Source organism: Colius striatus, chromosome 24, assembly GCF_028858725.1.
Source record: "Colius striatus isolate bColStr4 chromosome 24, bColStr4.1.hap1, whole genome shotgun sequence".
NCBI lineage: Eukaryota > Metazoa > Chordata > Aves > Coliiformes > Coliidae > Colius > Colius striatus.
Genome location: NC_084782.1, coordinates 72,278 through 94,202, shown reverse-complemented (window position 1 = coordinate 94,202; position 21,925 = coordinate 72,278). Strand labels below are relative to the sequence as shown.

At 46.3% G+C, this 21,925-nt stretch overlaps 1 protein-coding gene across 3 annotated transcripts in view; it reads left to right on the top strand.

The window, feature by feature from the left end:
• HIVEP3 (HIVEP zinc finger 3) overlaps positions 1 to 21,925 on the top strand; it is a 279,924-nt gene that overhangs the window by 197,177 nt on the left and 60,822 nt on the right. For all 3 annotated transcript variants that reach the window (XM_062014453.1, XM_062014452.1, XM_062014451.1), the window contains exons 4-6: positions 5,620 to 5,679; positions 10,377 to 16,043; positions 20,176 to 20,321. In XM_062014453.1, coding sequence (XP_061870437.1) covers positions 10,923 to 16,043; positions 20,176 to 20,321 — 5,267 coding nt within the window. In that variant the 5' untranslated portion in view covers positions 5,620 to 5,679; positions 10,377 to 10,922. The remainder of the gene's footprint in view (positions 1 to 5,619; positions 5,680 to 10,376; positions 16,044 to 20,175; positions 20,322 to 21,925) is intronic.

Below are 21,925 nucleotides of genomic sequence, written 5' to 3'. Positions count from 1 at the left end.
AGCTGCTGGGTAACCCCTCACTCCATTAACTGGTCTCCTGAAGTCAATGAGTTCCAAACTGGTCCCCTGTGGACGTCACAGTCCAGATGTGTGAGTAGGAGCCAGACCTGGGACTTACTGTGTGTCATCTCAGGGTAAAACAAAATATGACAGGAGCTGGGCCAAACTTGTTGCTGTTTAGGTTGTTGATTTCGGGTCCATTTTTCCTCCTGAGTGCCAAAATCACTGCTTGATATCATACCATTGATTTTGGTTCTCAAATACAGATGATGCACTCTGCCTGCAGCACAGTGGAGTTCCAGGTCTGGTGTGTATTTGCATAGGGCTTGACAAGATGTGTGCAGTGAGCCCAGACTCCTACGCATGCAAAACTGCCACCTCATGACCTGTGCTCAATCTGACTCGCTGCAGGTCTGCAGAGCAACCTGGCTGTAAGGGTGCAATGGGTCTGCCTGGAGCCCCCTCCTTGCCCTCTGCTCACTGATCTTGTCAAACTGGAGCCCCATGCTATGAGACAGCACTGAGTGGGATGTCTGAAAGTTGGCCTGTTATCTATTTCGTAACGTTTTGGCAGCCTGATCTCTGCCACGGTTCATCTGTCTTCGTTCAGCTTCCTGTAGTGCGTGCACTTCCTTCTCCTCTGTCCCAGCCTTTGAGTTCACTAGACAATGAGAGGAGTCAGTTCCTCAGGGCAGGACTAGCTGCAGATACAAACCTCCACCCTCCAACTTCGAAGCTACTCTTGTAAAAGGAGCCAGGATGAATTTTCTGACCCTGAGGGTCAGTGGCGTGGAAGGACCTCCACTGTAGGTCAGTGTCTAAGCTTTGTGTGTTCTCTGTGCAGAAGGGCAAGCTTCATCTTGAAGCAAGATTCTGCTTCTCACACAGAGCAAAATACTTTGGGCCACTCCCTTGTAGCTGCCTGGGTTTTGCATTGAACCTCCACTGCCCATCAGCTGCTTGGCTTTTGCACCAGGCAACCCTTGCACTCAGCAAGACTGTCCAGACATAGGTGTGTGCATCCACGGGGGAAAGGCAAGACAGCTTCTGAGGTGAGGTTCCTTGCTAAGTCAGGGAAGGGTCAAGGGAAACCATTTTTAGCTGATCTCTACAAAGCTTGCTGGCCACGAGACCACGGGCTGTGGTATTGACTAAAACCTCATTCCCCACTGCTTCACCCTGCAATTATGAGATTGAGCAGAAATCATAAACTCCATCTGAACTGTAGTTGTCCCTTTTTTTTCTTCTTTTCCTTTTTAACTCCTGTGGTTTGAAACTCTGTAGAAACATTTTGGAAGGTTTCTCAATACATAAGTTTAACCATAAGTCTCAGTGGGAGGAACATAGTATTGGGGAAAGGCAATTACTGCTTTAAGCTGTATTTGAGACACATTACCGTGGAAAGAATTGACCATCTTGCCAATAGCTGACTTCCCATTCTTGGTTTGGCCAGGTCTGGGCTGTTCAATTCAGATGAATTTTGAAAGAATCATGCAGAAGTAGTTTCAAAATATGAGTTTACTAATGACTTTCTTGCACCAATGAGTATGTGAGAAGTGAAAGCAGCAGAGATTCTGACAATCCTCAGGAGACGTGATGGTCATGCACAGTCACAAGTGCTGTGTGGTTCTTAAGGAGCATCTTAAACATTGTGAGAGAACTTGGTTTTCTTGACTTTTGTTAGCCTGAAAACAGGAGTAGTTTCATGAGTGGTTTTGTGAAACCACATATGGAAAGTTGTGTCCAGCTCTGACCCCTCAGTTCCACAGGACAGGGAGCTGCTGGAGAGAGCTCAGTGCAGGGCCACAAAGGTGATGGAGTGGAGCATCTCTCTTATGATGAAAGGCTGAGGGAGCTGGGGCTTTGTAGCTTGGAGAAGAGGAGACTGAGGGGTGAGCTCATTCATGGTAACAAATCCATCAAGGGTGGGTGTGAGGAGGCTGGAGCCAGGCTGTGCTCAGGGATGGCCAATGATAGGACAAGGGGCAACGGGCACAAGCTGGAACAGAAGAGGTTCCAAAGCAACACAAGGCAGAATTTCTTCCCTGTTGAGGTGAGGGAGCACTGGCAGGGGCTGCCCAGATGGGCTGTGGAGGCTCCTTCTCTGGAGCCATCCCAACCCAGCTGGATGAGTCCCTGTGTGCCCTGCTCTAGGTGGTGCTGCTCTGGCAGGGGGTTGCACTGGATGAGCTTTTGAGGTCCCTTCCAGCCCTTGAGCTTCTGTGATTCATTACAAATGTAAAAAGAAATTAAAACCCAGCCCAACAAACCCTCTGGAATATAAGTGGTATGTTGGCATGCTCATCCTGTCTGCAGGAGCCTGCCTTCAAATCCCAGTTGCACTTAATGATGGAAGTGGAGCGACTGTGAGTTGGTCCAGGCAGCACACGTGAGGCTGGTGCAAGAGCTGTATCTGCCTTAAAACTGTACTAAGCTTTGCATTGGATGGAGCAGAGCTGAGTATTGTCTGAAACAGAGAGGAAAGTGCCATGTCTTCTGTGTTTTGTGAGTGTAAGCAGGAGGAAGGGAGCTCTCAGCTGCTGTTTGCCATATCAGGTTTCATGGTGCAGAGCGCTACACTCCATCTCTGGCTTTCTGCTGGTGATGATGCTCACCAGGCTGTACAGGGCTTATTGTTTCCCCCCCGCCCCCTTTCTAGTGTCAATGGTGATATTTCTGGCAATATGTATTCCTAAACTATGCAGATTTTGCAATAATTACTCTGTTCCCACTGAAATGCTTTTCTGGAGGAAAAAAAACCCCAACTTGGTTTAAGTTATGAAAACAGATTAACCCTTTGGCACGTGCCTTGCTGGCAAAATGCAGAGTTGCTTTTGTTTGTCTGCTTTCTTCCTGGTGCAGGTACCAGTGAAAAGTGAGAAAGAAAGTTGCTGAAACCATGTGGGGTATAAGTAACAATTAATAAGCACAGCTTTCAGTCCTGGACTTTTTAATGAGCAGAGAAAGTCTCCTGAATATCTTCATCTCTGTTTTGTTATGTGGATCCATCTTTATCTCTGTGGGTCTCTCCCTTCCCGTAGTATCCCAGGGCCTCACAGACATTAATGAATGACTCACAACACATCTGTGAAATAAGGAAGTATCCCCATTTTAGAAACAGGGACTAACGTGGACCAGAGATGATACAACTTGCCCAGTTTCACACAGGAAATGTGTAACTGAAGTGGGAATTAAATCTACTCAAGTCACTTGAGTTCAGCACTGGATTTCCGTGGCAAATCCACAGCAGCTCAGCAGATGTTGCACGTGTCAGATTGCTTTAAGAACTTACTTCTCTGTAGTTTGTGACACTGAGCCCATCATTGGGACTCACAGATGGATCAGCTGTGGCTTGTGGAAGTAGTGATTGCTGAATCCAGACCCTTCATTGATTCTGTGTGTGTGCATGAAGGTCCTGTGTGACCCCATGGTGCACAAAGTTCAGCAGTGAGGCTGTCCAGCTCGTGGCTCCCGAGCCACAGAGCACAACTCAGAGTGCTGGTGCAGGACCCAGGCTGTGCTCCTGTCTTCACCATCACACAGAGCTGCAGGGTGAAGGTCCTATTTGTTTCTCCTCTTTGACAGCTGTGCTCCTGGTTGCAGGGTGAGCCAGTCCTGTCTGGAAGAGTAAAATACACCACGTTGATGATGGGACTGGGACAGCAACCTGGGACATGGGATCCAGCTTCCTAAGGGGCAGGAGAGTCAAGTCTTGCATTTGATCACTGTGCTTCACAGCAATGCTGGGGATACTCTTCTGTTACAAATGCTGTGTTCATAGCACAGTGTGGAGACACCAGCTGATTTCAGATATCAGCAGGATTTAAGTGGTTTGAGTTGTTGTCTGACACTTGGCTGGATTTTAGTTGGCATGTCCCCAAGGGAGGTGGAATTTCAGTCTTCTTCCCAGACAAACAAGTGTTCCTCATGCCAGGGTTTGTGGTGGCTGCAAGGTTCCAATTGACTTGATGACACTTCACCAAACCTGTTACTGCTCTGAGCTTTGGATTTGGGAGGAGATAGGGCTGAGTTCAGGCACTGCAGTGCCATCCATCTCCTGCTTTGTCCTTCCTGAACTTAGAGCTTCTGGGAGTCTGGATGGTAAAACTGGCATGGAGACATAAGTGGTGAAAAAATGACCTTTTTCTCATGGCTGTGGTTGATCATGCACCTCAGGTGAGAGGAGGCTGCTTGCCTAAGTGTTTAGATTCCAGATTCATTCTTTAGATGATTATATGTCCCTGTCTGCCTGGACAGAATTGCTATCCTGTGTACAGAGGTACCACGTCTGTCAGAATGTCCTGGCACGTGCCCAAGGGATTCTACTGGTGAGGTGTCTTTCCAGTGCAACTTGATCTTCACACAGCTGGTATTGGCACAAGGAGGTGGCACCAGGGCTTGCAGCACTTCATTTTCAGAGGGAAGAAGAGAATGAAGAGGTGGAGATCTGACTGACATGATCAGGTCTGTGGCAGCAGGAGATGGGGGTGATAAGGAAAATGCAGTGCAGAACTGGGCACAACGTGATAAAAGGCAAGATGTTACCAAGCTGAGGTTGAAGAGGGTAGCAGGAGTGAAGCTCAAAACTTTGTAAATATTTGGGCATGTGAGCTGGGAAGTCAGAGATTGTCCTGCAGTTGAGTCCAGCTACTTGTGGAAGGAGTTACTACCTCTGAACATGAAACCCCTTGAAGCTATCATAAATTCATCACTGAGAGACTTTCAACTGCTTATGAAAAGCAGTTTCTGTGGAATCACAATTGTGTTCTGGTGGTTGCTTTCTGAAGCAATATGTTCCTTCAGTGGTTCAGGAATGCTGTAACCACATAGGAAAGGAAGAGAGAGGTGTTTAGTCCTGATTGTGTTACCCTGAGCTGAGCTCTGGTGTCAGATTTAAACCCCTCTGTACAGGTGCCACTGGACACAGAGTTTGTGATGAGGACATCAGTTTGGAGGAACTACATTCTGCTGTGGAATTGCAGTGCTTGTTGGTGAAGGAAGTGTCTTTTTCTTTGCATGTAAAGTGTGCTTGGAGCACAGCCCATACTCAGGGTTGTTTTTTAAAGCAGATCTTCATTTGGAATGTTGCTTTCCTTTATCTGAACCAGACCTATGTGCAGATCAATTCTGTCATGTTAGGTGCTCTGTGGAAGGTAAGTATGGATGAAGTGAGATGGTTACTTAAAGGTAGCCTAAAATGGACTAAGACCAAGCTCTGGAGGCTGCAGCACCTGCATGCTGATCTGACTACTCAATCCCTGAGCATATCAGAAATCCATGCCAGGATATGGAGCTATTATCTTGTCTGCACTTCATCTGCCCATGGCTGACACCAGCCAGGCTGTGGTTCCCTTTGCAGGCTCATCCAGGAGGAGGAGTAACCCCATGGCAATGTGTTTTCTATGAGCACACGTGTTGCCATCAGGGTGAACGTGCTGAAGGAGGTGAACGCAGCCACCAAGGGCTTCTCCAGCTGTTGGGACTGAGTTTGTGTACTGTTTCGATTACCAGGCAATCCTCTCTCCATCAGGGCACCTGATGTAAGTCCTGTGTCCTCACTGCTGAGGTGGCATTTTAGTACACACACAGTACAATTCCAATGTGCTGTTTCTTTTACAGACTGAATTAAATCGTGGGCAAACAAAAGAGAGACGCCGTCGACAGACTACCAAGTCCTCTGTAAGTCACCTCTCTTTTCTTCCCTAGTTTCCATTCTTTCCCTGGATGTATGCACTGCCCTTTGCAGTGGACTCAACCTGGGAATGGGACTTGCTTTTCTGTTTTTCTGGTTTACTTTGCTTGTACTTGGCAAGTCCTCCCAGTGCTGCAGTAGCATTTTACGTTACTGAATCCAGTTGCAAGAGATGATGACAGGAGATCTGCTACTACTGGCTGTTGTTTGCATTGTAAATCCCTCTTAAGTCATAGACCACTTTGTCTAAGGTGGAATCTGCCCTTTTGTTTAAAGCTGCATTTGGGATCTAGTTGCCAAGTCCATGATCTCCAGGTAGCAGAATGCCCTACCACCCTGTCCTTTGCCCATCACCTAATCTGCTATTAATTGTGGAATTGCAGGGTTTTTTGTCAGAACTGAGGAACATCATAAGTTACTGGAAGAAGAGATCTGTTTTCCCACAGTTGTGTCTCTCCAGATGGATTCATCTGTAGGCTAAAAGGGGGTAGATGCTGCATGTGGCTTTGGTGCCTGCTAGTAAGAAAGCAGCTGTACCTGTCCTTCAGCAGAGCAGAAGTAGGAACTTGTCCTTTTTGCCTACTTCACAGTGTGGGTCATTGGTTAAAATTGGCCAAATGGTTTATAAGTTACCATAAGGAATAAACCAGTTGGATTTTCTAGTAGCACACCAGGCATTCTCACATAAACCTGGCACAAACAGGGTGAAATTTGGTGTATAGAAGAAAATGCTGTTGTGCTTGGAATAGTATAGAAAGACAGATTTCTAATAGTTTCCCACTAATCACACTGGATTTTGGTCTGGCTGGGGCAGGAACAGCAGAGAAAGTCTTTCCATCTGCTTGAATATTGCAAAGAGCAGAGTTTTACCACCAACAGAGTTTATAACCTGTAACAAGATGTTCCAGTGTCCTGGAAACAAAAGGCAAGTGACAGAAGGACAAGCACTGCAGTTCTCCACATGTCACTTGAAAGGAATGAATTCTGGAGGCCAGCCACAGGTAGAGAAAGGCCTGATGCCTTCAAATGTCCTTTCAGTGATGTTCCCACCTGGAGCTCTGGTGTCAGGTCCAGCCTGCAGCATTTCTCTCCCTAGTTATGAGGATGGGTCTCATACCCAAATTCAATGATAAAGACCTTGTTTGAGTGCATGGCTGCATGTATGTGATGATAGTCCCAGGCATAAAGGTTAGCTCTTCCTCAGACCCTGTGGGAGGATTTAGGTGAGGTTTAGGATTGGGAGAGGCTGTAGGTCTGGGCTTATTTGCAGGAATTCATTTCTGCCATAATAAGGTAACTCAAAATCCCTCAGGCTGTTGGGTGAAATTCCAGTCCCACTAAAAGCAGAAGGAATTGTGTCACTGATTTCTTTCACCAGGGTGGCAGTCTTTGTTTCCAGAATTACAAATGAAATGGGCATTTCTGTTCATGTTCAGTCTGTTGGGTTTCAAGTAAAACCCTAAGAAATTGTGTTTGAATAGAAATAATAGTTGGAATCCCCAGTTTTAGTGCCCACACTTTGGAGTTGGCCAGAGTCCTGCAGTGCTAGCAGCTGGAAACCATGTGCCATAAAATCCATGTGACTTTTTGACGACTGATGTTGTGTCATGCCATGCACTGCCTCGCTGTGTCGTGTCAGCTGCTGTTGGGCTGCCCTGCAGAGAGCACAGTGCAGAATACAGTGAATAGAATACAGTGACAGTGATAAGCAAAAACAGTAGAGGCATAACACATGACAGAGAGAAGAAGCTGCTCAAGTCACCAGGAGGAGGAGATGAAAGTAACAGGAAAAGATGTGCCTTTTCTGATAAAAAATAAGGGAGAATTGGGAAAGTGTAATGACTACTAAAAGGCTGAAGTCTGAAGATAAATTTTGACTGAGGTAAAGAGTGTGGAGACTGGAAGGAAAGTGAGAATGAAAAAGAAAGAGTAGTTTTTCCCACCCACCTCAGTCCTGTTGCATTTCCAGAGGGAGCTGGTGGGAAGCTGTCAGTGTGCAGAGGAGCTCTGTGGAGCCCTGACCCTTGCCAGCCCCCTCATCTCTGTGAGCTGGAGGGATGCAGGAAGAACAAAGTCTGTTGTCTCCTGTAATGCAGTGAGATGCTCCTTAGCTACTCTGGGTTATGTCTGAGCTGGGCAGAGTTGTGTTAGGCATCTGCAACCAGCTTTTGGGATGCTCTCATTCCCTTCCTCTTACGATGCCTCTAAGTTCATAGGGGAGAAACTCTCCTACAGTTTTTATCTGGGTGGACTTCATTATTTTTCTGCAGTGTTGAGTTTTCTTTGGAAAAGTATCAATGTGGAGTAACTGCATCCAGCCTGGAGAATCACCCATCACCAGCTAGGTGAATTCTCTTTTGCCAATGCCATTCCAGAGGCCATTTCCAGTAATGGAAAAAATATGTAGAAGGTAGCCTGAGTTGCCCCAGCATGGCTGTGTTCTCTGCTGTAGGCTGCAGGTGTGCTTGTTTGTTGACCAATTCTTTAAATGTTAACTTGTGTGCAGAGTTTCTAACACAGTCATCTGGGGCTCATGTGTTTGTCAGTGGAGGCTGAGGATGGTCTGAACATTTCAGATGATATTGAATTGTCTGAGGAAACTTCCTCAAAATCCCAATTGTTGTACACTTAGGACTGGGTATGGAACCTATAGGATCAAACAAAATGTTTTTCAGGCATTTCTGAGCTGGCAGTTCTTAAATGCAAGTGTTGAGCTTGTGGGAGGCACTGTTCACTTTGCACTTGCTTAAATCCATGAGAAGGGCAAACAACAGTATCTTGGGCAAAATTAAACATGATAAATCAGCTCTACAACTGTTTTTTATCTTGAGTAAGTCCTGTGCTGTAAGTACATTGCTCTGAGTCTAGCCCAGACCATGGTCAGTGTTAGTCAGTACTGAGGAGCCTGTGCTCTCTGAAAAGGGGGTTGAAAATGTTTTTAATTACTCCTCATAGCAATGAGCCCATAAACATGAGGCACTTTTCTTAGCAAGCTGAGACAAGTGCAGGTGCCCTGCAGGTCCTGGGAAGATGTGAAGCTGATTCTGGAGGGGAGCAGAACCTGTATTTGGGAAAAGGGAAGGTGAAGTTTAAGGATAGGACTGGACTTCTGTACATTTACCTAAGATGTGGGTGTTACAGCTGGCCAAGGAAGCCTCAATCCAATCAATAAGAGATGACATCTCAGGTCAGTCAATCTCAATGAATCTCAATGGGATGCCTTGCTCCCACTGGGTCCCTTATTGGTGCCTGCCTCAGTGAGTTGTGTCTAAGGACTTGAACCCTTTTGTCCATCTGAGGTTAGGTGAAACCAAAGACTAGGTGGTTTTTAACCACTTCTGTAAAGTCTAAGTGATCATGATGCGTTTTAGGGTGTTATCACGTTTTTAGACTCTCCTAAATCAAACTAGTTTGCCTTACACTCCACCTATCTCTCTTCTCATTGAATGTGGAGCATCCACAGGGCTGTAGGAGTGAATCAGGAGTGGGTAATCCTTTGAGGACCTAATGTTGGTCACAACCAACCTCTTCTGCTGATTTTTCCCTGTTACTCCTCAGGATGAAATCGGGCCACTGTGCAGCTGAAGTCTCGGTCCCATGTTTTGCTGGGTTTGCACTTCAGCACCATCCCTTCACCCTCCCTGTGCTGGGCAGGATCAAAGCATCAGGGCTTTGAGCAATTTCCCATAATTAAACCAATGCAGTTCTGTCATAACAGGACACTGCACCCTCAGGCAGATAATAGCTTTGTGTAGAAGGAAGATAGTTCTTTTCTTATTGTAAATTACATGTATCAATTTGCTTCACTTAAAAAGCACCATCCATAGGTGTATCCCACCCATTTTCTATCCCATCTCTTGGTGATGCTGTCATATTTCAGTGGAATCAGAGCATTTCCTCCCTGAGTGTCTCATTAATAGCTGTATTTGCTGACAAGGGCAGTAGATTTAATAGAGCCTCCCATTCGAACTCATTGTGAGAAGGGTTCCCCTTAGACAGCCAATTTCAACATCCCTCCTATATAAATCATACACAGGCCATAGAAGTTGGATTTGCACCATTGTTTGGCAACAAAAGGCAGGAAATTAAGGAGGCAACACTTCAGTGAAAGACTGTGTGTGCTTTCTCTTTACCTGCTATTGTGGTGAATGGCACCGAAGATTTATTGTGAGCTTGAGAGCAGATTTGATGCAGAAAAGGTTTTGCTTTTGATTTGTCAGCCAGCGTGTGTGCTGCACGAGGCAGCGCTTTGTATTTAGTCAGCTTTTCTGTGTAGCCTGTTTGGAGGGGAAATATCATTATAAGAATTGTAAACCTCATAAATGTTTGCAGGGGATTAGGAGGAATTCAAGTTTGAAAGCCATTTGAATACATTTTTTTCCCCTCTAAACTCTGTATCAAGTTCCTGCCTTTGGTTGGTGATACAGAGCCAGGTCGTGTATGTGTGTGTGTGTGTGTGAGAGAAGCAGAGTACGAGCCCCTGAGGTTTGACTTAGTACAATTAATGTTTAGATTGCTGTTAAAAGTGATGTCTTACGAATTTCAGACGTTCAGTCAGCTATTCTGAGTTTCTATTGTGCAAAATGTTTGCTGTTACCCTCTAGAAAAGTAGCAGCATTTAATTCCTTAAACACAAACGCTAAAATAACTTCTTCCCTTTGTTTTCTTTTGGATGTAATTACAGAAATGTGGGAAACACTTTTCCAAGGCTTTTGAACTCCAAAGTGGAACAGAAGGAAGACACAGGGGGACATACACCGTTCAGTGTTATTTTCCTTGCACAGGGGAAAAAAAGATCCTTATGAGATGAGCACTGAAGTCTCAAGTTTTCAAAGGTTTGCATAACAAACAAGAGACACATTGTGGGTTGCATCTTGACTTTGAAGGCTTGCCACTGTCAACTGGAATAAAATGGCAAGGTTTAAAGCCTTAACGAAGTTCACAAGGAAAATATTTGGACTGAAAGTTTTGGAAAGTTTTCTCTCTTTGAAGTAGTTTGTCATGTGTTACCAATGTGAACTTTATTGACCTTGAAACGTTTTTTTTTTTTGAATCAAATAGCAACTAGTGACACTTTAGTAAAATCCTAAATCAACAACCATCTCCTGGCGGCTCCAGCTTCGTAGCAAATGCAGGCAAAACAGGGAATCTACAGAAAAGACCTTTATTATTTGTAAATGAAGCCTGCCAAAACCTTCCCGAAATAGCATTCAAAGACCCTTTTAAGGTCATGGATCCTGAACAAAGCCAGAAGAGCACAAAAAAGGCTGAGGAAAGTCCAAGAAAGAGGCTTCCTAAAGGAGAGGCTTTCCAAGCCAGTATTTCATCCACAGCTACATACCAGGGCAGCTCTGCTTCTTCGCAAGGAACCCCTCTCCGAGATATCATATCGCAGCAGCACTTTTCTGGTTCTTTGCCGATTCCAAGAGAGGAGTCTCAGGACAAGACTGGACATCAGAAGCAACCTAAGCCTTCCTCTTTTGAACATCCTCCCCACGTTTCGCAGCTTCAGCAGCACGCACTGTCACCAGCATTTATAGCTCCTGGGAAACCAGAGCACGTCCTTGAAGGTCCCACATGGCAGCTAGTTGATCCAGTAAGACCAGGTCCCTCTGGCTCCTTTTCATCACCTGGGCTTCACTCTCACCACGGCCAGCTCTTACCTTCCCATTCACCAGTCATTCCTGGAGAGGACATGCCGTCCGTTCAAAAGGTCTATATCCCTCGCCCTTCGCAGGTTTCCTTAAAGCAAGCTGAGGAAGTGCACAAGAAGGAAAAGAAACCTCAGAAGCCAGGCAAATATATTTGCCAGTATTGCAGCAGGCCCTGTGCGAAGCCAAGTGTGCTCCAAAAACACATCAGGTCACACACGGGTGAGAGGCCATACCCTTGCATTCCATGTGGCTTTTCTTTTAAGACTAAGAGCAATTTGTATAAACATAGGAAATCTCATGCTCATCGAATAAAAGCTGGGCTGGCCTCAGGGATCGGAGCAGAGATGTATCCATCGAGCTTGGAAATGGAAAGGATTGGTGGGGAAGACTTTGAAGAGCCAACGGAAGGAGAAAGCACAGATTCGGAGGAGGAGACGGGAGCGATGTCGGGCCATTCGGTAGAGCTCTCACCCAGGCAGAAGCACACCCTGTTATCCAGTAGTTTGCTGAGTGGAGGGAGTCAAGGCTCCAGCCATGACCGGTGTTCATTGTCTCATTCCAGTATGTCTCAGTCTCTAGAGGACAGCACCCAGTTTGCAGAGCCATCGTCAGACCCCGCTCTGAGCCATAAACCTGAAGATATCCACACGATAAAGCAGAAGCTCGCGCTGCGCCTGAGCGAACGCAAGAAGGTCATCGACGAACAAGCCTTCCTGAGCCCCGGGAGCAAAGGCAGTACCGAGTCAGGCTACTTCTCGAGATCGGAAAGCGCAGAGCAGCAGATCAGCCCACCAAACACCAATGCAAAGTCTTATGCTGAAATCATTTTTGGCAAGTGTGGTAGGATTGGGCAAAGGACTGCAGGGTTAGCTGCAAACACAACCCAGGGCTTTCCGCACTTGTCTACCGAAGAGAAACCTAGTATGGTACCGTTATCCGTGCCTAGGACACAGGTTATCGAACACATCACTAAGCTAATCACAATTAATGAAGCTGTTGTAGATACCAGTGAAATAGATAGCGTTAAGCCTAGAAGAAGCTCTTTATCTAGACGTAGCAGCATTGAATCTCCAAAGTCTGGTGTATATAGAGAACCGTTTCAGTTTGATGTCAAGTCTGGTTCCAGTGGCCAGTTGGAAGCATCGAAAGCGTTGACATCCCACGGTGAAAAAATTAAGCCCGAACAATCATTATTGTCACTTCAGCAATCCCACAGTGCCACAGAGACAGTGCCTCTCCTAAGAAGCCACTCAATGCCTTCTGCTGCATGCACTATAAGTTCCCCACATACGTTTAGAGGTAGCTATTCGTTTGATGATCACATCATGGAGCCTGAAGTCTTAAGCCGCAGTCAAGCGTTTTCTTCCCATCCTCGAATGCTCAAACGACAGCCAGCTATCGAGCTGCCTTTGGGAGTGGAGTACGTCTCAGAGGAGGTTAGCTCTGTGAACAAAGAAACTGTTTCCAAACCTCCTGAGGAGCCTGAAACCAAGGAAAGCGATCTTACCAAAAAGTCACGGAAGGGTCAGAAAGTGAAAGGATTCATGTACGAGTGTAACATATGTGGCGCTCGGTATAAGAAAAGGGACAATTATGAAGCCCATAAGAAGTACTACTGTTCAGAACTGCAGCTCTCAAAGCCTCGTTCTTCCACTTCCCATACCTCTTCAGAGCCTGAGAAAAGCGTTGCGGATCCAGACACGTGGCCCCAGATGATGCATTACAAGCTTGGGAGCAGTTTGGAGCTCACCCCGCTCCGGAAAAGACGAAAGGAAAAGAGTCTCGGTGACGATGAGGAGCCTCCAGCTTTCGAGTTGTCTGACACTCCCTCATCCAGTACTGGCCCAGGGACTCAGTTCACAAGCCCGGCGTCGTCTGATGTTGCATTAAACCTAACCCGTGAATCCATGAAGTCACCAGCAGATCCGGGCAAATCCGCACCTTCTGAGGTCAGTGCCAGCTTTCATTCCAGGAACACCAAACCGGCTTCGAGTGCAGAGGGCAAAGAGAGAAGAACCACCTCAAAGGAGATCTCTGTCATCCAGCATACGAGCTCCTTTGAGAAGTCTGACTCTATCGAGCAGGCGAGCGGCTTGGAAGGAGAAGACAAACCCTTGTCACAGTACTCATCTCAGCCAACGCCCCAGCAGAGCCGACCACCTCACTCCCTGCAGCCCAAGCTGGTACGGCAGCCCAACATCCAGGTCCCCGAGATTCTGGTCACGGAAGAGCCCGATAGACCAGAAACGGAGCCGGAGCCTCCTCCAAAAGAGCCAGAGAAAACGGAGGAGTTTCAGTGGCCACAGAGGAGCCAGACTCTCTCTCAGCTCCCTGCTGAGAAACTCCCACCAAAAAAGAAGAGGCTGCGGCTGGCAGAAATGGCTCAGTCCTCTGGAGAGTCCAGTTTTGAATCGGTCTCTCTCACCCGAAGCCCAAGTCAGGAAAGCAGCATATCCCATGGCTCCAGCCACTCTGTCTCCTTTGATCGTGAAGATCACAGCAAGTCAGAGTCAACTAGCCAGCCCTCTGAATCCCACCCAAAGCCTCCTGGCGTTGGCTCACACATGCTGATGGTACCAAGCCACCATCATCATTCCAGGGAGATGCGGAGATCTGCTTCTGAGCAGACACCCAACGTGTCCCATCCTTCCCAGATGTCAGAGACACGCAGTAAATCGTTTGACTATGGGAGTTTGTCTTCCACTCCTGCCTCAACTCCTGGCCCTTCAGCCTCCTTGGCTCCACAGGAGAGAAGGAAATGCTTTCTGGTTAGGCAAGCATCCCTCACCAGACACCCAGAGCATGAGCCAGACCCGGCCCCAGCAGGCCGCCCAGAGGCAGAAGATGCAGTTCCTTCTGCAAGTAAATCTCCTTCGTCAAGTATGCCCCATCAGCCGACATCTTCACCCCCTTTGCCCTCTCACGGTACTTACCCAAGTGAAAAGGGTCAGCCAAAAGACAGCCCTCAGCCAGCATATACCCAGCCATACACAGAAGCTCTGCAAGTGTTTCATCACCCCATACCACAACTAACGCTGCATGAAAAGCAGTTCGTGTCCCCACAGGTTTCTGTCTTTCCCTACCAGCATCTCCTGCCGCAGCCGGGGCAGTCTGCAGAGCTCTTTGCCGCACACACTATGTCTGACATCCTCTCTGCTCAGTTCTCCATGCCTCAGATTCCTCCTTCCATATTTCAGACCCCACCGCTGCCGCTGCCGCAAACGCTCATCCACCCAGGTCCTCTGCATATCGCTCCTCCCTTAATGTCTCACCCTGCCGAGGTGCCGTTCAGGCAGCACCCTTCATTCCTCCCGGTGCATTACCCTGGCTCTTCACCCATCCCTTCAGCCTTTTTTCTGCCTCTTCAGTCTCAGTTTGCTCTCCAGTTGCCAGGTGAAGCTGGTGGACACTTACCACAGATCAAATCCAGTTTATTCCCGTCAGCAGGAACCTCCAGCCTTTCCCCCTGCACTGAATACGGCTCGGACAGTAGGCTGCACCCTCTGACCTGCACAACAAGTCCTTCGGTGTCGGTATCTGCGTCTCAGCTCATTGTCCCCACGCGGTCAGAGCCGATGGTGTCGCTGGTTGTCCCCGTTCGCATACAGACGAACATGCCGTCCTACGGGAGCGCCATGTACACGACGCTGTCCCAGATCCTGGTCACTCAATCCCAGTGCAGTTCCTCTTCTATCATTCTCCCAAAATTCGATGATCACCAACCCAAGGGTACCCTGGTCTGTAGCGCTGATGTTCGTGGGCTGGGTTTTGATCTGACGCAGATGATCACAGAGGATCAAAGAAACATTTTCCAGAGCCCGTACCTGAGAGTGCCCTTACCCTTACCTGAACGAAAAGGCTATATGCCGCTCACCTCCCCGTCAGACAGCATCCTCGGACTGGAAGGAGGCCCATCAACAGTTGGTGGAAGCAAAAGGATGCTGTCTCCAGCTGGTAGTTTGGAGCTGACAACGGAAACACAACAGCAGAAGAGAGTGAAAGAGGAGGAAGTGTCTGAAGCAGAAGAGAAGTTGGAAGTGGTGAAGCCACCCAGTGCAATAGAGGAAGGGAAAAAGCAGGATAAATCTCACTTTCTTGCAGAAAGCCAAGGCAGGGTTGAGGTTGAAACTCCACCTAGTTTGTCCTTAGAGCAGTCAGAGCCAAAGGAAATCCCAAGTACTTTGCAGCAAGCTGTGTCCCATTCAGGTTCTCCAAGTTTGGAGGCACTGGAAGAATATAAGCAGCCAGCTGGCAAGCAGTTCCTCAGCAAGGCACCTTTGCAACCCGTGAAGAAAGAAGACTCCAAAGAACTGGTGGAGCAATCTCCATCAAACCCTCCAAGCCCTGCACCTCTGTCTGAGGTCACTCACAGTGCAATGAAGTCTCGAGAAGGTACAGATACGAAGAAGGTACTTCAGTTCCCCAGTCTCCACACAACCACTAATGTCAGTTGGTGCTATTTAAACTACATAAAGCCAAATCATATCCAGCAAGTTGATCGACGATCTTCAGTGTATGCCAGCTGGTGTATTAGCTTGTATAATCCTAACCTTCCAGGTATATCCACTAAAGCAGCCCTGTCCCTCCTGAGGTCCAAGCAGAAGGTGAGCAAGGAAACCTACACCATGGCTACTGCTCCACGACCAGAGGCAGGCAGACTTGTCCCGTCCAGCTCCAGGAAGCCAAAAATGACAGAGGTAATGCAATCCTATATATTTCTCCTCATCCATTTGGATACATGGGAAGAGGGGGACGAGGGATGGGGAATCGCTGTTCTTAGTTTAATAAGAGTTTATTCATCCCTCTCTCAGTTTGGTAAGCACTTGTTCTCAGTGAAACCTTTAGAGTGAAGAAGCTAAAACCCACTGTAATAATAATAATGATGATGATGATAATAAAAAAGAGGCAAGCCTGCTCCAAGGCAACGTGCCATATTTGTGTTCTCCAGTTTCTACTTGCCTTGTAATCAAAAGAGCATGTAGGAATCACCACCGCACCATGAACTGCCACTGCTCCAGCACAAAGGATTAGACTTGATTTGCATTTGTCTTGATATTTCAAATAGCTTTACAAGGGTTTTCTTTTTTTTCTGTTTGGGTTTTTTTGGGGGTGGAGGGATGTTTAATGAATGCTGTTATAATTCCCTACATTTTGCATGTTATAAATGAAAAAGAGGATTACCTCGGGGAAATGGGATTCTGTCTGGTTGTGCATCTGCTGATCTCATGTTAATGAACATGGAGAGCCATGCTTAAAAGTATTTCAAAATATTAAAGGGAGATTTGCAAGTGTATTTAAGCCCCCAAAGAAGTGTAAAGGCATGCAGTGACATTTATAAAAGTGCCTCAGAAGGTTTGACATGGAGTCTTGTTAAAACACCCGTGTCATTTGGTCCGTTTAGTTAATGTCCTTAGCTGTCTATCTGCTTTTCCAGGTATCCAAGAAGATTTTATACCTGGTCTTCAGAGCTAAGGGGAGCAAGGCAAATGGCTTCAGAGGGGAGAAGCTCACCAAAGGCATTGGCTATATGGGCACAGAAGTCTTTAAGACACTTCTGGTAGCTGCCTGGTGTGATGTGTCTCATTTTGAGTCCATACTTTTCCCCTCTTGGTTAATGCTGAACCATACAGATCCTATTAATCCTAATCATGTTCCTGTAGATCAGCAAACAGAATTGCTCTAAAGATTTTGAAATTTGATATTCATCTCAAGTCAATTTATATTAATGGATTATTCATTTTATTTCTGTGTCATGAAGCGAACTCTGAATATTAAATTTATCATAATCACTGCTGCAGCTGCTGCTTATAAATATGTCTTAAAATATACAGTAGAGTCACTTTTATTCAATAAATCTTTATTTCTACTCAGCATTTCCATCATTTTGCAGAAATCCAAAAGGCAGAATTTCTAGGGACATAGGGGCAGATAATTACCTGTGCAGTGCAATAACCACGCTCCTGCTGGATATTTGTGAGCTCCTTTTCAAAGGATTTTATCTGAACGGTGTCGTAACATCCTTGATTTCATTCTCTAGCAGAAGTGCCTGTGCTCCTCTGAGCTTTGCTCTGTGACATGGTGCTAAAATGCACATCAAGTGTGTATTTCAGAAATACGAGACCCTCATACCCTGAAGTGAAAGGTTAAGCTACAGACGGGAGCGGTGCAGCCCTTAAGCCATCAAAACGCATATTCCACTGCATGCATTTGCTCAAAAGACTCAAAAACCTGTTAGACAAAACCCTATCAGCTGACTGGTGGTCAAAGTTAAGGTTTTTGAAAAAAAAAAAGGCAAGAGTTTTGTCCTGCCAAGTTCACTTAGAAAAGGTGGTAGCCTAAATCTGACGTTAATACCTGCTGCCTAAAGGAGTGCAGTTGGCAGAAACTGCGTTAGTTTCGGTGGAGATAAATTGGCCTCACGCCAGGCAGATAAATAACTTTTGATTAGATAGACAGTGGGAGTGAAATCCTTGGTTTAGTTTGTTCCAAATCCATAAGAGTGGCCTGGATTAGGGAGCAGAGTTGCTGGTGACTCGGGAAGATGCGATTAACAGGAGCTGCATTAATCAGAGGTTGAAAGTTCAGCCTTCAGTCAGCTCTGCTCAAGCTATTCCCCTGAAATATTCCCTTCTTTATGTAACTGTGAGTTGTCAGTCAACACAACAGAAAATGTAAAACAGCTCTGATTTTTTTGTACCATTATGCATGCAGCACGCTATCAGCAAGCAGTAGGACTGTATAGACTGTCTACCTACTTGGCTTTTCTTTTTAATTACCAGGGGGATTTACTGAGCAGCTCAATTCTGAAGTGACTGTAGGCTCCAGTGTGCGTGTAGGGATGGTTAATGACACTGTATCGGGCTTACACACTTTGTAAATTAAACGAGATTGTAAAAGGGGATAGTAGTGACTGTATGTTTTGGGCTCTTTCTGGTGCCTTTCATCTGTCTATGTTTTGTGCTTTCGAAAGTTGCAATAAATAAACCTCATGCTACATCTAGAAAGTCAATTGTTTTGTATTCCTCAGTAAACAAGGAGCTGAACTGGGAAGGTTGTCACTGGCATTGTTGCGAGCGTGTAGCTCATGGCAGGAGCTGAAGTCAAAACAGCCAAGGTTTAGTTTTTAAAGTGTGTCCTGCCACTGATTTCCTCTGAGCACAGGCATCTCCCTGCCCAAACACACCAGCTCGAGGTGCTTTCTGCTGTTAAATTGTTAAAATGGCTCCTGACATTGTTCTGTCCTGGGCTGATAGCCCTTTCCCAGGGAATTCCTGGGCACATTTAGGCAGACAGGATAGGACAGAGAGACCATTCCCAGGAGATGGGTATGTGGGTCTGGTGGTGTGGATGTGAGCTAATCTGTGTGAGCTGGCCCCAGGGGTACAGAGCTGTCCCGGGTGCATTTAATGCTTTAAGCTTGAGCTCCTGAAATTACTGGGCCAATTTGAAATGTGTGACCTCAGTTTTGCAAAGCTGCTTTTTTAGTGAGTCCATCCCTCCTCCTGCTGAGAACCTCATGGTAGCACCAGCAGCATGTTGCTGTGGAGGCTGGGTTCAATCCTGCTGAATTTTGCGTGTCTCACTCTGAGCTAGTCACTCTTTGGCTTCCCATATGGGAGACAAAGAGGCTCCTCTTGAGTGATTCATCCCCCCCTTAAGATTAAGTGTCTAAGGTAGGGCAGATGAATCACCCTTGGGAGATGCCACTCTTTCCAGAAACTCTGAAGAGTCAGAAGTGACCAGCTCTGCTTTAGACTTCTGCCAGTTCACTGGCTATACCCAGGCTAAAATCCCTCTAATAACCCCAATCTCTCAAATGCCTTCACCCTATTTCTCTAAATTATATATAAAGTGAGGATGTGGGTAATTCAGTTGAACTTCAGAGCTATTCTGGCACTTGTGTACAAAATAGTGTGGGTAAGAGGCAATCTGCTTTCCTCCTCCATAGCTTTGGAGGCCTCTGTTGTTTGTACTGTTAGGTTGTAGGGGCATTAACATCCCAAGATTTCATTCTGGGTGTGGAAAGCTCCCCATACATCATATAGAGCTCGAGAGGCAGCTGTAAAGTGAACCATAGTGTGCCATAACAAATAACGTTAAACATGCTAGATGAGATGTCAGTGCATGACTTAAACCTTGGTCTAAACAAGGAGTGGCAAGTTGAATAGTGAAAAAGTAAATGTTACCCTGGGAACATCTGGGGAGACTGAGGATTATTTTCTCCCATTGGTTTTGTGGCTTTCTCTGTACTGCACCCGTGGCAAAGGGGTTTTGGTGAAAGGAAACCACCCGAGAGCTTTGACTGTCAGGTGATTTATGGCAAGTTCAGATGGCTAAAGTCCAAATCTGTGTGAATGTGTGTGTATGTGGGGGAAATCCAAAGGTTGAGGTTAAATATATGAATTCTACAGATGCCTCCTCTCTAGACCTTTGTGGATGTATATTTTAGAGAGGATTATCCAAGGACAGAGCAGTGGATTTGGGAACAGAGACCTATGACTCCATCACATGCTCAGAGTGACCCCAGCCAAGACACTTCTCTTTATGCCTCAGTTTTCCAGTTGGCAAGAGCTGGATAATACTGAGCCACCATATGCAGGGGGTGGATGAAAAACTTGTGGGTGATCACAGTAAATATAAACCAGGAGGGCTCAAAATGCAGGAGCAGAGGCCCTGTTTGTTAAGAGGATATCCTAAGTACTGCACTTAGCTGTCAGGAGCAGCACGTGCAGTGAGGTGCTGGCTCTTTCTGAGGCTGTTTGGTCTGTGTCTGTCTTTAGAGTGATTTTGTATGTAATCATTGATTGTTTTGCTCTTTTGGGGAGATAGGTTCATTTGCCTTCGCTCCTTTCTAATGAAGGTCGAAAAGATATAACTAGAGCTGAGAAGGAAGAGGAAAAAAGAGGAAAATCAGAAGAAGAGGCTCTTGTAACCAAACGAGGGGAGCCAGTCAGGATCAAGATCTTTGAAGGAGGGTAAGTGTCTCATTTCATTTCTCTTTTTGTGTCACAGCTGTATGGGAGTTACTGATAACAATGATGGCAAGTCAGTGAAGGTGCCACGTGGAGGTGAGCAGCAGGCCAGATATAGTTGGATTTCAGCTACTTTTTCCAGCCACTGTAAAATTCTGGCCCTTGGGATCAGGAGGTACTCTGGACTGCATCAATTTTCTTTCTTTGAGTTGTTAGCAAGCACCTTGATCTCTTTTCTGAGTGGGTGGTTGAGTGAAGACGTCTGAAGAGCACAAATGTTGCAGCTCTCTGATGTGAGAGGTGTACTCCGTATCTTCTAAATCTTTCCAGAGCCTTCTGCTGAAAACGGTTCCTAATGGTTGTTGCCATTATAAGGAGGATCTGGGGAGACCTTTTCTGATGCCTGGGTTTTGGAAGGGGCAGAAAAGATGGATTATATTTATCAGATTTTAATCCCACCCAACCAAAACAGCTCAAACCAGATCTAAATTTGATGTGTATCTTAATTCTCAGCTCCAGGTAGTTCAGAGTAATCGTCACTAATTCAGCACTGGCCTAATATTACTGTTTATCTTTTCAAATACCAAAAATAACAGTTATTAAGCAGTGTGTCTGTGGGATACAATCAAAGATCATCCTTCCTGTGTGTTGCAGAGGGGGACAAAGAGATGTAAGAGAATCCCTAGAAGGATTCGTCAGTTCTGCTCTTGCCTTTGGGTGGTCTTGGCTCTTTTGTGAGTTAGAAAAAGGCTTTAATTAGTCAGTGGTTGTGGTTTGCTGCTGTTACCAGTTGAAGTTTGCTTTTCTTTTAAAATTCTTCATTAGCAGATAATCAAACTAGCTAACCAAAAGGGCAAAACAGTGCTTTGGGAAAGGAAACCTTGCTTGTTTGTTCAGAACTCACCTCTCACCCAGGTGTAGGCGCTCTGTGCCCAGTTTGGGATTAGATACATGTCAGCAGTGAGTGGTGAATGCAAAGAGCTAAAGCATTGGCCACCTGTAGTGGTTAGACCTGAAGTGATTTAGGGTGGGAGCCAGGGAATGGCAAGAAAGCAGCAGAATGAGAAATACCATATTACCATCACCCTCCTGTAGAAGACAGGGCCTGTGGGACTAACTGAGCACTGAGTTTTATTGCCTCAAAGCCCATAGAAAGTCTCAAAACCCATGAGAAGTCTCCATTCCCTTCAACTGGCCTGTCCTGAAGCTGCAGCCGCTTCAGGGGGGCTCTTGGACTCCTTCGTAGATGTGATTAAAGAGGTTCTGTGTTAACGTGAATGAAAATCACCCTGCCCCTTGCAGAGCAGCTCTGTGGAGGTCTTTTGAGGGGAGAGATTCAGGAACACTCGGTGCTGGCTGGTCCCTGACTGCCCCCACCGATATAAGCCACATCTCCATGTCCCTGTGCCCACGTGGGGAAGCTATCTGCATCCCTGAGCCCAGCACAACGGATGTAGACTCACATTTTCTGAACGACAGACACAAAATAAAGCAACTTTTCCAACGTGTTGTGTGTAAGCCGGCATCAGGGAACGTATGAGTCACCCTCAACGTATGCTGTGTCTTATTTTAAAGTTCCTGTAGCACTGACTTAAGGCAACAGTCCT